The sequence below is a fragment of the Hypomesus transpacificus genome, unplaced genomic scaffold (genome assembly GCF_021917145.1).
Source record: "Hypomesus transpacificus isolate Combined female unplaced genomic scaffold, fHypTra1 scaffold_290, whole genome shotgun sequence".
NCBI lineage: Eukaryota > Metazoa > Chordata > Actinopteri > Osmeriformes > Osmeridae > Hypomesus > Hypomesus transpacificus.
In genome coordinates, this window is record NW_025813817.1 from 84,491 (window position 1) to 99,145 (window position 14,655).

Sequence of the window (14,655 nt, forward strand, 5' to 3'; positions counted from 1 at the left end):
GTCTTTTTATTGCCTGCTGTCGGGGGGTGCAGATCCTCGCTGAGATTTGGGAGGGAGGGAGGGAGTCTAGGAGTACCAGACAAAGATGAAGAGCGACGCAGGATCCAAACTGAATCCCTCTCGAGACAGGAGAGGCACCCAGCGGTAGCCTGAAGGGAGCACACACACACACATGAATACACACACACACTCACATACATGAATACACACACACGTACATGAATACACACACACACATACAGACTACCAGATTTAGAGTGCTGACATTAATCACACAGGCTAATGGACACTGCCACCAGCCACTATGCTCTCCGCCTCTCCTTCCCTCCACTTTTCACCTTTCCTCCCCTCTCTCTCTCTTTCCTCCCCTCTCTCTCTCTTTCCTCCCCTCTCTCTCTCTTTCCTTCCCTTTCTCTCACCTTCCTTCCCCATACTCTTCTCCCCCCCCCCCCATCTCTCTCACCACCACCCCCTCCATCTCTTCTTTCCCTCCACCTCTCTAACCTTTCTTCATGCTGGTGAAGGGCAGGGTGTACTGGCCCACAAACTCGCTGTTGAGGAGTCCTATCTGGGCTCGTACAGAGAAGCGAACCAGGCAGAGCTCGGGCACAGCGATGGTGAAGTTCATGGAGGAATCCCAGTGGGGGCTCAGTGCTGTGGCAGGAAAGGGCCTTCGAGTCACCAGGCATAATGAGACAACACACACCCAGTAGGACAGTGCCACACACACCCAGTAAGACAGGGCTACACACACCCAGTAGGACAGTGCCACACACACCCAGTAGGACAGTGCCACACACACCCAGTAAGACAGGGCTACACACACCCAGGACAGGGCTGCACTCGTTTTTCCCTGTAGCAGGGACCTCTCTCCTGCTCATCCCAAATTCATTCTGTCTGGGCAATCATGTCTCAACACAAACAGGTCATTATTCAGAGCGGCAACTACCTAACACCATTCCAGCCAAGGTTATCTCTCTCTCTTTCGTGACAAGCTTCTGTTTCAAGGAGAAAGACACAGTCCCGCAGTCAGTAATCTCCATGTCCTATTTTGAAACTCATGTATTCACACAAGTGACCTTATCTGGTTGACTGAGGGAAAATGATATGTCTTATAACCTTGCATCAGCAGTCATCTATCTTTCTCACTTCATTTCCGTCCTCTCTCTTCGCTTCTATACTCTCCCCCTTTCCTGCTGTCAGTCTCAAGCCAGCGAATGCCACTCTCCCAGCAGCAGCGCCTGGGTGCAGTCTAAACCATCCGACATATGCTTTGTTTACAACTTAATTAAAAAGCGCCCAAGCTTTGAACACGTACATTCCGGATGAAGGGGAAATCTACGTGAGCTGAGAACCATCCCCCAGATATGGAAGAAGCCTCCCAATGTCCCTTTAAGTCCATCAAAGGCAACACGAGCAATTAGCCTGTTTAGTGTCAGTTTTTACACCCTGATGACGGGCGGGTTCGCCGGGGGCAACAGAGTTCCGTGAACATACAATCAGGAGACGTCGTTTGACACACGCTCTTGATAGGAAGACTTGAGACTGCCTTAATAATGCAGCTCTCGCAATAGCTTTAAGGTTATTACCGTACTAAGACGTGCTGTTTAGCATGCCACAGCCATGGACAGTCAGACTAAATTGACTTATAACGTACACAAAGTCAACATTCTTGATATTACTGCAGTATACTGAGAAGCTGTCCCTATGGGTGTACATATGTACATACTACAGTGTTTGGGGGTACAGTTATATGTAGTTAGGTATGGAACACACTAACGTAAGGCTGCTCCAAAGGCACTCTACTCCACATGCACTCATCAGCACATCTCTCCCTTGTAGAAGCCTACCAGCTGGCGGCTGGGAATCGGAAATAAAGGGAGGAAATAAGAAATGGTAGAAAATCATAAAAGTGGATTCCTTAGGCGAGAGAATGGTCGCTGTTAACAGGATCGGCTGACGGTGGAATCAGATGGGATTGTTGCTTCTTAGCCCTCCGAGGACAAACGGGGAGAAACAGTTTAGGAAGCTGCCGTTGTGTGCACACCCTCTGCAACACTGGTCAAGTTTCTCTAATTCATAATACAGAGATTTACAATAAGACTAGTTAAAATATAGACTTTTATCATATTTTGGACTGTTGTAGCTGTTTTGAGAGATTCGAATTTCACCCCCCCCAAAAATGCAGTCAAGGACTGTTGTTAGGGCTGGACAAAGTTAGGAGTGTGTTGTGTGTGTGTGTGACAGCACATACAGTTTTGTGCGACCGTGTAGTGTGTGTGTGTGTGTGTGACAGCACTTACAGTTGTGTTTGATGGTGTCAGTGTTCCTCTTGCAGTTGTCTGAATTGATCCCGAGAATCTCGACTCTGACGAAGGGATCCAACTTCCCACTGCTGGGCACAGGCAGGCTGGAGCCACTGACCACCTGAACGCCACCAACACAGCGACCGACACAGTCAACAACACACAGATCAGCACAGTGACCAAACACACAGAGACCACCACCTAAACGCCAACACAGTGACACGATGACCGTTCTAGAGTGAACACCTCAGACAGGGTCTCATGCATGGGATAATTTAACTCAACGCACGTTACACGTCAGAAGAGTTGCGGCGACATTAATCAGACGTCCTCCCCATGCAACGCTCCCTCAAGAACTGTGTTTACACTGTGTTTTAAAGGTCAGTGTCCCTGCATCTCTAAAGAAGCAAGGGAAAATCTTGTTGCATTCTAACTTCTAAATGTTACGTGCCCAGAGAGTTCATGTTATCCTGCCTGAGATCCTGTAGCGAGGGAGACAAGGTCAGCTGGAGAGGAGATGGAGGGAGGGAAGAGGGAGGGAGGGAAGAGGGAGGGAGGGGTGGATGTCCCTCAGGAGGAGAAGGTGTAATTATACTAGTCTGGACCCCGCCAGCCTTATCTGCAGCCCTCTCACACGGAGCTGCTCCCCCGCCTGCCCCCACTGCCCCCCCCCCGGCCCCTCCATCAAAGACAAGCCTGAATGCACTTATCTGGACATGCTCTGGCTGTCTGACTGACTGCATGTTTGACTGTCTGGCTGGCAGACTGCCTGGCTGGATGGATGAATGGCTAACTGGCTGCATGGCTGACTGACTAACTAGCTGGCTAGATGACTTATTTCATGGCAGGATGGCTGGATGGCTGGATGGCCGACTGCCTGGTTGGTTGGTTGGTTGGTTGGTTGGTTGGTTGGATGACTGACTGCATAGCTGATTTCCTACTTGGCTTATGAAGGCTTTGTCTGGCAAAGGCTGAGTAAAAAGAGTCAAAATAATGCTAGAAAACTACAACTCCCATGGTTCTAACTTCTTCCCAACTTGTTCTACAGCCGGAGGCATATAAAGCTGTAGGCTGGAGTGATGGTGGAGTAGAATAGAGGAGTAGTAGTCAGAAGATGTGAGTTGTCAGAATAACTCAGTCTACCTTTGTGCTTTTCTATGCAAAATATGTTCAAGCACAGGCAAAGCTAGTCGTATTGTTTTTTCCTGAGCAGAAGGTTGATTCACTGCTTGATAATTGAACGATTTACCCATTGAGAAGTAAAAATATACCATTCATACTAGTGAATCGCCTTAACTTGGGAGGCCAAGTTTCCCCTTATGGAAAGAAATGGCCGGAAACCCATGTGAATAAATAAAGTTTGGCTTTTTTTTTATGAGCCTCCAGAAAGGGAGTTTCTATGTATATTTCATATGCAAGACGAAGCAGATTCATTAGCATGCACACCAGACAAGTCTCACTTTGACCATGGACTACACCCTGTAGGGGGGTAAAAACTCAAACCAGTGCAACGTCAGGCAATTTTTGTGGCCAAAGAACTGCATCCCAATTCAAGACATTCCTTATCGGAGTTCAACTGCAGATTTCTAGGCTTTGTCTCCATGCCACACTCCCGCCCTGCAAGCTGTACTGTATATCAAATCACTGTGACTGATAAAGCTGTAGTGACCGTTTATCAGGACCTACAGATCAAACCCAGCCATAAACATCTGGGAACACTGATAGTGTGCGGTCTGAATGACTGATCTCCCCCCAGGTCAGGTTAGGAAGCCATCCTGTAAAGGCCTCATGACAGACAGGAATAGAAACACAACGCTGCACGCTACATCTAGGAAGTGATTTGTACACGAGTGGGGCGTCAGACATTCACAACGGCTCGTTTCCTCATGTCGGGACCAGGGTCGCCATGCCGCCAGTGCCCACTTGTTACCCTCCATCGCACTCTTCCGACTTCTGGACAATGACAGACTTTGTCGGGCTGCACATCTCTATAGCCTGTGTTTTCTGCCGTTCTCTGGTATGTTCTATCGAGAGAACAAAGCCTGCTCTGTAATTGGGGTGAGGAGAGTTACAGTGATAGTATTTCCCATGAGACTGATAATCAGACCAGAAAAACAGGATGAAAAAAAAAAACTTCATGAAACTGATGTAGCTGCTGTTCAGAGGGAACCGCGTTCTTTGCCGGCTCCATCACTAATCTCCTCATTCAACTTTGATGCTATGGAGGCGAGAGTCGAACTGGCCCCTGAAGCACAGAGACTCTCTCTACATGAAACCGGAGACTCGCCCAGTCGTACTGGATGCCCTTCGCATACAGAAGTCCCCCCCACATCCCTCCCTTCAAACGGCTGATCTAATTATACTGCGCAGCTCTCAGCAGGGTTGCTCCTCACGGTGGTTCAGACGGTACAGGAGAGACAGGAAGTGAGGTGGAGGAGATGAGCTCCATGGTACAGTACCTTGTCCTAGTTAGATAGGACGATGCACACGAGCACCCATCTAAACACATGCACACACGTAAGCACGCACGCACGAGCACCCCCACACACACCCCCACACACAAGCACCCCCCCACACACACACACACACACAAGCACCCCCCCCCCACACACACACACACACACACACTAGCACCCCCCCACACACACACACACACACAAGCACCCCCCCCACACACACTAGCACCCATCTAAACACCTGCACACATGTAAGCACACTCAAACACTAGTGATATACCTTGAGAAGGAGGTGGGTTGGCCTTATGCGGGGCTGGGAAGAGTTCGGATCAAACCTTCTCTCATTGGACCGGAGGATCGCGGGTTTGAGGATGTAACCACAGCCACCATTGTCACGAAAACGTCCGTCGTTCAAGTCCATGGGCAGCCCCAATGACTGGAAGTTTAGTGCCACTGCAGGATCGGAAAGAACACATTTAACAGCACTCACTCAGTGCTGTGCAATACACGATCTGTTGAAGAACAACATTCAGTTAACACACAGCTGTACATGACATGCTAGCAGACAAACTTTGTATTGCGATCAGACTTTGTCTCCTTGCTGGCAAGCATTAAACTATTGTACTTTCTTTGAATCCGACGACTGTGCGTTACTTGAGAAATTATGTTAACAATCATCTGTTCCGTAAAGCAGTGAGTGGTAAAGATGAAATATTTGTGATTCAGCGGGATTTGGCATGATTCCCTGGCAGTACAAGGTTCCAAACAGCTGTACCTGTGGCCTTGCAGTGGAACACCTGCTCACACTCCAGTTCTCACACTTTTCTATCTCTATCACAGTGAAGGTCATAAATCACCACAACTTCCCATAATATATCTGTGGATATCGGGGCTTTTCTCTCCCAACTCTTGTCCCCGGGTCTGTCTATCTGTGAACTTCCTCTCCTATCTCTACCCTCTTTTCGGTCTGAAATTGACCTGTGTGCTCTCCATTGTGTGGCAGTCTCCTGGAGTTGCTCTCTGCTCCATCTGCATGGACGGCTTCTCCCAGGCACAGAGAGACTCTGAAAGCCGCTCGGCAGGAAGAAATCTCCTCGTGTTAGGATCAGGGATGTACTGTCTATCTCTGCGTGTGTGTGTGTATGTATGTGCCTGCATCTGTCTATCCCTGTCTTTCTTCTGTGTTGCCTCTTCTTACTCAGACAGACAGACAGACAGACAGGCAGACAGGCAGACAACAGACTAGACCCACAGACAGGCAGGCACACAGACCAGACCCACAGACAGGCAGGCACACAGACCAGACACATAGACAGGTGTGCTGGCATCCACACAGGCTCAAATGAGTCTCCAGGCTATAGCTAATGGGTTGTTACTTCTCATCCCGGAATAATCTAGAATGACAGGGACCTTGAGCGTGAAAGGTTAACGTTTGGGTCTATAAAGCATGGTAAGTTGATGGATGATGGCCTTGTCATATAATAAGGGGGCAAAGTGATAAGGGATAATCTCACATGACCACACACATTCACACACACGCACACACATTCACACACACACACACACAAGTTCAAGAAAAAAATGCTATAATCTTTGTCCTCTTGGAACAAACTTTGTTCCTGAACCACACCAGTGTCCAAACTGCAGGCCACACACAAGTTCTCCTCACTAGCTTTGGAAGACACATTTGCTACTCTTCTCTAAAAGTGATTATCTAACTGTTCTTCTTTCCTTGTTAACTCTTACTTCCTGTCCCTTCAAAGGAATTTGTTTGATTGTTCTTTGTTTACACTGATGTAATGGTAAATCTGGATTTGTTGATGATGACATAGGAAAGCATTTTGTTTTTGTCTCTGTGCAATTAAAATAAAGATGTCAGCATTTCAATCTTATCAAAGACTTTGTTGAGATCAAAGAAGTCTTCCATTTTGCAATAGATGTTTGGAATATCTATGTGTTTTTGCTCACAGAATACGTCTGCATCTAGAGACCTGCAGTCTGGGCTGAGGTTTAGAGGTTGAATGGGCATTGGTACCAAATGTTCCAAGAATATCAATGAGGATGAAACTGTCACGGAACACAGAAAGTAGTTTTTCAGACCTCTTTGATGTGTGTATCTGTGTGTGTGTGTATCTGTGTGTGTGTGTGTGTGTAGTACATGGCTACCTAGCTGGGAGCCCACGTTCCAAAACTCCTGGGGGTTGTAGTTGGACGAGAGGGTTCTAGAACCTGCTGGGTAAATCCTGCTGAGAAACCTCCTGTTGTGTTGGACAAACTCTGGACCTGGAAAGTATCGACTCAGCTAAGAACGATCTCTACATAAAGTAGACTACATTGCAACTTTATTATAACTGCAGGAAATTATACATCCTTGTCGCCTAATTGGGATGAACATTCCATGGCCTGTGTAACTGTAATGCTGCTGGATGGGACCAGCACCAGAGAATACCTCATTTCAATCCTCTATCTCTAATGTTCCCACACATAGCAGCACATTTAACTGATTAGGATTCAATTTCAAACCTCACCAGCCTTCTTTAAATCTCGGTCAGAGCTGTAGGGGTATTTTCGGTGCTGTGTTTAACATTTCATACGTTGCCCTAATTTAAATACACGGTCCCCTACCCTAATGTCTTATTTGCTACTGTGTTTCTACTCTCAAGGTGTTGTATTGCCAGATAACTTACTGCTCTGCATTCATCTAATCATCCATCTCATCTTCCCTCCCTCCTTCTCTCCCTTCTAACATCCATCCACCCATCATCCATCCACCCATCATCCATCCACCCATCATCCATCCATCTTATAGTCAACCAGCCAGACAACATGAAGCCTAACCAGAAGTCTTGGCCAGCTTCCGAGCCTTCTTTTCCCCCAGAGATGTGTTCTCAAAGATGGCCTGGTGCTCCCTGGAGTGGCTGAAGCTGTGGAACTTGACAGACTTGGTGTAGACGACCAGGTTAGACAAAGCCTCCACCACCACCACCTTTTTCTTCTTCTTCTTCTGTGGTAGGAGAGATTTCTACAATTAGTGTGCAAGCTTAGAGGGAAGGTCACACACACTGGGAATGGGCATAAACATTGTAACTACTAGATCAAATACAGTTGTACATTATACTTATGTCTGGTGGTATATCTACACTACAGCCAGGAGGTACACTTGTCACTGTCACCTTGACAACAGTACTCGGTCATATCCCTCCTGTGGACTTACTTTCTTTCCTGATCCTGCCTGTCTACCTAAGAACTTTATTTTAGTACGAGGTCCTTCTTCCTCCTCCTCCTCATCCTCCTCCTCCTCTTCCTCACTATCCTCCCCCTCTGCCTCTCTCCCTGTCCTGCCATCCGGCTCAATCACAGGGCTCAGCTTTTTGTTCTTTATCAGGATCTTGTACTTCAGGTCCTATCACAAACACACACAAAGACACACGCACACCTGTCTCGGTTGCAACCATCAAAAACTCAAGGCTGTCTGAATAATTCAGCGTCTGTGTCCTAACTCCAGGGGTTGGAAAACAAAAGTTCTCCTGGACATAAACCCTCCACTTTCAGTATATATTCGTCCAGATATTCCTCATGTTTTTTTCTTATGTTTTGTTTAAATCATTGAGTTCAAACCAGAAATGTCAAATAAGACAAAACCAACAACCACATAGACCAAGATTCAAATCTGGGGGGGGGGAGGGAAGACAGTCAGTGACCCAGACAGCGAAACCTCATTCTTGACTACCACACATCAGGGCAGCCAGTACAGCTTCTCCATAGCTGTGATCTCCCGGGTTGGCAGTGTACAGGGTACGAGTAGCAGCATGCTCAGATCTAAGATATGGGGACCTGTGGTCACTTCTGGAGGAAGCCAGCAGCTCAGTAATCAGGTTCTGGCAGGAGGCTTTACTGCCGCAGTGGGGGACGGCAAACTGAAAATAATAATGATATCCTGTTGCATCCCCGGCCTGGAATCCAGAGCAGTCTCCACAAGAGTCTGACTCTCTGTTTAAAAACGATTACCCACGCGTTTCCATGTGGCTACATGTCTCCTCTGACACCCAGCTCCCTTACTCCTGGTATTACACAAGATGATTTACCATGGTGAAATTAGAAATAGGTGTTTATTGATGATGATATATATATTGCATGTGAGCATTCCCTAACAGAGCTTAGAAAAACATGTAATGCCACATTCCAGAATATGTCTCAAGCGAAAAAATATTATGCTATGTATATAGTACACACATATTTACCCTGTTAATGAGTATGTGAATAGACTAAATCTGTATATTTTAACTGAACCAATTGTGTAGAAAAAAATCTATCCAGTGAACTTGTATTAAGCTCAAATATCATACGCTGAAATGTATTAAAGTATTCTCTATTCCCGCTTGGGGTGAGATGTAAAGGAACTGTAAAGTATAGCTTACGCCTCCAAAGCAAGCTGCACAGTCAACAGTGCTAGTACTTATCCCGCTGTGAAAGCGACATTACAAGATTATAATGTGCTGACCATCACTATTACTGGCATACTAAAAGGCCCCACAAATTATCAAGGGCCAGTACTTGGTAAGTAGCTATCCTTGCACGCGTGGGTGTGTGTGACGGCTCCTCATGAAAATGGATTGAATGTCTGAAGAGGGTTGGGAGTCAAGACCAAGTTATTAGATCCATCGAGGGTTTCACTTAATTCAATGCTTCGCAAGCCTTAAAGATGAAAGATTGATGTGTGGAGGAAAGTCAGACTTAGAGGATTCTATCACAATTCATGTCATAAAGTGTGAAAGAGAACCCAAAGAGCCAGAACACATTCATACAATGTGTAGAAAAGCCTTCGTCCTCCAAATAGTGTTGGTTGGGCAGACAGACAAATGGACAGACAGGACCCCTCACAGGGTCATCCACAAGCACAGTTTAAAGTGAAGCAGACCATTTCAGAGAGGAAGCCTCTGCTTCGCAGAGCGAGAAACAGAAATGAAACGCTCCACACCAAAGTGCTCAAGAACTATTCATGGTTCCATCTTTTTCAGCCTTCAGCCTCGCTCCACTGATTCTGAGGGAGTCTGTGAGATTGAACGGCCTTGTAAGGATTTGGATCCAGGGCAGTAACATACTGTACTCCAGGGCAGTAACATACTGTACTCCCAGAGGCGGGGCCAGAGAAGGTAGAGAGAAGAGAAACTGCTTGATGAGCCACCTCAGACACTAACTAACGAGGCCCTCCCCTCCTACTAAGAATTTGTATTTCTGAATGACAGAAAATAAATAGGTTTAGAAGCATTTACTGTGCCTGCAATTTTCTCTCGCACAAGCAAAGACTTATTTTAAAATTCAGGTAGTGCTAACCTCATTATGTCAAATTACATCAGAAACTCAACTTGATATTGATGCTTGCTTACTTCTGGGCTGGGCAGTTCTATAAGTGTGGTGAGATCTAGGCAGGAACACAGCTTTCCCCCCAGGATGGAAGTGAGGTAATTGGCCATCACCTCCTGCTGCCCAGGAGTGCAGTGGTTCTCCAGGGACAGGATAACAGGGTAGGGAGACACCTAGCACACAAAAGACAGAAGATAAACACACATACTCCAAAGTCTCTTCTCAATAGTTTGTTAAACTCAAACACGCCATCTGCCTGAATGCCAGTTCCCCAGACATCACAGCGAACGGCCAAAGCTCTCTGAATGAAAAGGAGCCCCTGCAGTGCCCAACACTGCTATTAGGAACGCCATTAATTTGAATGAACACAACACAGCATGCTTCATAAGAGCCAGAAGAATAGAAAAGGTCCTGAAGCAGGACTGGGGGCGTGTTCACTCCACGCTGTACGGTTTCCATCTCCTGTTGCTATGTACAGTGTGCATCACCTCAAAGGCGTGCTGCTCTACGGTTGTGATGACGTCTCTGAAGAGGATCTTGGTGGTCAGTGTGTAGCCATGGTAGACAATGGGCTGTTCATCTGGACCATCCCAGCAGTCAATCTCCAAACAGCGGCAGCCTTTCCTTAGAGCACTGGAGGAACACACATCACATATAAAATACATTTCATATATAAGTTTGTAATTCTTTATTAATGAGAAGGGATGAGAGCTAGGATGACAGCTCAGATGATAGGTTGGATGACTACAGAGAAGACCTTGTAGCAGTTGTTAGAGGCAAATTCCAATTTCCTGTGAACAATATAACACAGTTTTCCACGGGCTTAAAGTGGATCCGGAAAAGCCAGAGTGAAAACATGTTTGGGATTACAGTATCTGAACGACACAAAGCCAAAAACCCTCAATGATTAATAAGGCTGCATCACAATTTGTCAGTGAAAAAAAAAAAAAACGAAATCTGAACATACCCTTCCTTTATTTTGTCTATGAAATAAGAAACAACAACTTCTGATCTCCCATCTTGCACAAGTCTTACTGGAACACATGCCCCAACGTGCTTCACGTTAATCCCATCTCCCTCTCGCCGTCTCACCTGACCAGCCCATCGCTGACAGGTCACGCTGCTCTCCATCCCTCAACGTGCTTATGGCTCTTTCATTAGCTAAGTAAACCGGGTCTGCTCGGCCACTTGACAAAAAGGGTTACAGAAAAGAGAGAGTGCTCCCTGGATCCCGAAGGGACTATAAATACGCTACTCTGTCCTCATCAGCTTCTTTCTCATATCACCTCCATTGTCCTCTGCGGGTAGGAGAGCCATTTCCCTGTCTGGGTCAGCACAGCAGAGGTTCCGCATGAACGAAGGAAAGATTGAGTGTGTGGACAATGGAATGGGCCTCTTACCCCAGTATATAGGCCAGCGTCGACTCCTGACAAGACACACTCTAAAATCCCCCCTACCAATCTCCACTTCTCAAGGAAGCCTAGTCTCACAACTTTTCTGTGACTTTCTCAGAAGTTGCATCGGTTTAAAATGTCTCGAGATTTCTTCCGCAAGGAAAAGTACACCACAAAAGTCCACTAATAAGTGATTCCCTTTTCCAAATGTCAGACAAATTCTTCAGTCCCATACCTTTCAAACTCTCCACCCAGTGTGTTACCTTGTGTAGGCGTCCAGATCACTCTGACCCACTAACTGGTCCCCAGTGAGGTAAGTGTTGTGGGAGGAGGAGATGAAGTAGCCACTAAGGGGGTGTGTCATGTCCTGGTAAACCCTTCCATGGGCCTGGTCAAACACACAGCAGTCCTTAGACTCCATGTACCTATGAAACCCCTCAAAGGTCATGGTCTTCAGTCCTCTGGCTGTGGCAGATTAGCACAGAGACACAACGCATCAGAGAGGTGCACAGATTATGTTGAAGCAGTTCTATAGGTGCGAGTGCACATTATGATTTTGGTAACGTTTTTGTGTTGTTCAGCAAGTAAGTCCTTATTTGATGATGCCTAGAAATCCAATTCCTGTAGTTTATATTTATGTGGCTAAACAGTAGTGAGTTGTTTGTGTTTTCCATTTTAAAAAGGTGAATTCAAAACCAATTCGGTGGTGTTTACATTTCTATATTAAGTATTCAAGGCTTTTGGAAATACAAAACATTATGTCTGATTTTCTTCCATAGTTTAGCAGCCTTTTTATATCTGCAAGCTCAGACCAGGACAAAACCGATTGGGTGAGCGGCTCGCGAGACCAGTGGCTACAACTGTTGCCGCAACTCGGACATATTTAAAGGCCTATTTATCCAATTAATGTAATTATTATAAAACAATAATGTTATAATTATTTTGAGCAACACGCCAGAAGATATTCCACCTCATACAGTGCACGTTTGTGGAGAAGATTGTGCCACAAAATTGTAGAACAGGCAGTCGGACAGACAGAGATTCCTGACATAGATGGGTGTAAACTCAAGTCAGATAGAACTTTTTGAAATTCAACAACAGCTTAGCTTGACCTGTAGCTATGTGAGCCCTCCTGTTTTTTCCTTGTCTTATTATTTGTGATAGAAAGAGCAGCACAGTAGCAGCACACTGAGCCCTTGGGCATCATCTGGTCTAGTAGTCCTCTGATGGTGCCTGATTCCCTGACTTCCTATCTATGTTGTCACACTCTGAGGCCCCTAAGCCTTAGGCAGAACATTCTGGCATCGTGTGGGAGTTGTGTTCTACAACGTCTAACACTTGGGATATACCGGAACATTCCCATGACCGAAACACTTGTCAGTGAAGATGTGAGACCAGCGTAACTGTAGGTGACTAAGCTAAATTGACCCTGTGTTATGAGAAGCGACACATTGCTTTCAGTTAATCGCGATCAACAAACCGTTAATAAAGAAGCGGATCCCATGCTCACCCATGTCTTCTATCTCATATCTGTCAATCAGACTCTCTGCCGTCTGCTGATTGGCTGTGGTCTCCATTTGCTCCCTGTGGAGGAAGCTGAGGAGTCCAGCAGCGGGCAGAGTCCTCTGGCCAGAGGTGTAGCATTGGTAAATGTGCTGGATTTCCTCCCTCTTGGAGGGCGGGAGCTTGTTCTTCTTCATCCTCTTCCTTTACACATGAACCTCAAAGTGCCTGACCTAATCTGACCCTTGACACCCTAGGACATGGAAAGCCATTACACATCAAGTAATCACTGACCTTCTGATTATGTCACTGTTGATTGCATCACATATTGTATAGGCCTATCGGAAATTTGGAGATGTAAAATGCCCCCTTATGATTTGACAATGAAATGTAAAGAACAGGACAAAAAAAAAACACTTAAAATATTGTTTTCTCTTTTAAAAAACAGAACTGAAAAGTATGTTTAAAGTGTTCGAATACATTTGGAAGCATTTTGGTTGAGTAGTCAGAAAGCCACAGCTCTAGAAATGTCACCAGTCTGAGTCCAGAGCTGGCTGCTTAGATGCTATTTTTTGCTCCTTCAGCTGAGAAGAGGGGGATGAAAGGAAAACCTGGGTGCTCGCTCTCAAGGAGGAACATTTCCACCCTCCAAGACTCCTCGATTTCATCCCCCCCTTTCTCAAACACAGAGGAACAAAACAGCTTCTCTCTCTCTCGCTCTCTCTCTCTCTCTCTCTCTCTCTCTCTCTCCCTGTCTGTCTCTCTCTTTCTCTCTTTCTCTGTCTGTCTGTCTCTCTCTGTCTCGCCCAGTCTGTCTCTCTCTCCCCCTGTCTACCCTCATTTCAAATGTGTGCCTATCCTAGCCCCCACCCCCTTGCCTCGGATGTTACAGAGCCCTGTCGCTGCGCTCGCTCCCTGCTGAGAATGTCATATCTATGCTGTACTAAACCACCAACACTGACACTCATGTCATTATCTTTTTATACACTACACTCTGTGTGTTGCTGTGCATGCCTCTTTGTGAATAAAGTGGCTAGCCATCTATTCGTTAGAGATATGGCCAGTCAAGGATATAATGTACCCCACCCACAGCTGGTAGTGCTACTTGTCACCATGTTGTTTTTGGGGACAATACAGATATTTGCCACACATCCGGTCAATAGCTGCTAAGAAGGTATTTCTATTGTAAAGAATGAATGTCCCTCATCAAGAATGGCCAAGGTAAGTTATCGTAGTCACTCTGGAAAACACTTTATGGTTGTGGTGTATAAACAACCTACCTTAGAAATGTATTTCCTTAAGCGTTGAGCTTCTGTAAAGTGGGCCACATCTTACCACAGGCTTAGTGGAACAGCCTCAGGAAAAAAAGAATGTTGTCATCACGTGAAGACTTGTGATGTAATAAAACGTTAAAGTTCTAATTCCATGGATTGAACGAATATGGCTCTGGTGTAAAAAATACACCTAATTTGTCTCCTTCTGGCATTTGGCAAACATGGGCCATTCATTTTTGGCATTGTCTCAGTCAACCAGGATGAAGAGTTGAAACCATGTAATAAGGGATCACAGTCTCACAATTTTCTATGACTTTCTCACAAGTCATCTGACAGTTCCATGCATTTAGATGTTTAT

At 45.9% G+C, this 14,655-nt stretch overlaps 1 protein-coding gene across 1 annotated transcript; it reads right to left on the reverse strand.

Annotated features, from left to right (window-relative positions):
* Positions 1-66: 66 nt before the first annotated feature.
* LOC124463514 (1-phosphatidylinositol 4,5-bisphosphate phosphodiesterase zeta-1-like) lies at positions 67-13,220 on the reverse strand. The gene is made up of 11 exons (XM_047015271.1): positions 13,031-13,220; positions 11,784-11,985; positions 10,615-10,759; positions 10,150-10,299; positions 7,977-8,165; positions 7,601-7,760; positions 6,929-7,045; positions 5,043-5,215; positions 2,304-2,427; positions 505-654; positions 67-149 (listed from the first exon to the last, which is right to left on the reverse strand). Exons 1-11 carry the CDS (start codon positions 13,218-13,220, stop codon positions 67-69), a joined length of 1,683 nt encoding a protein of 560 aa, XP_046871227.1.
* Positions 13,221-14,655: the final 1,435 nt, after the last annotated feature.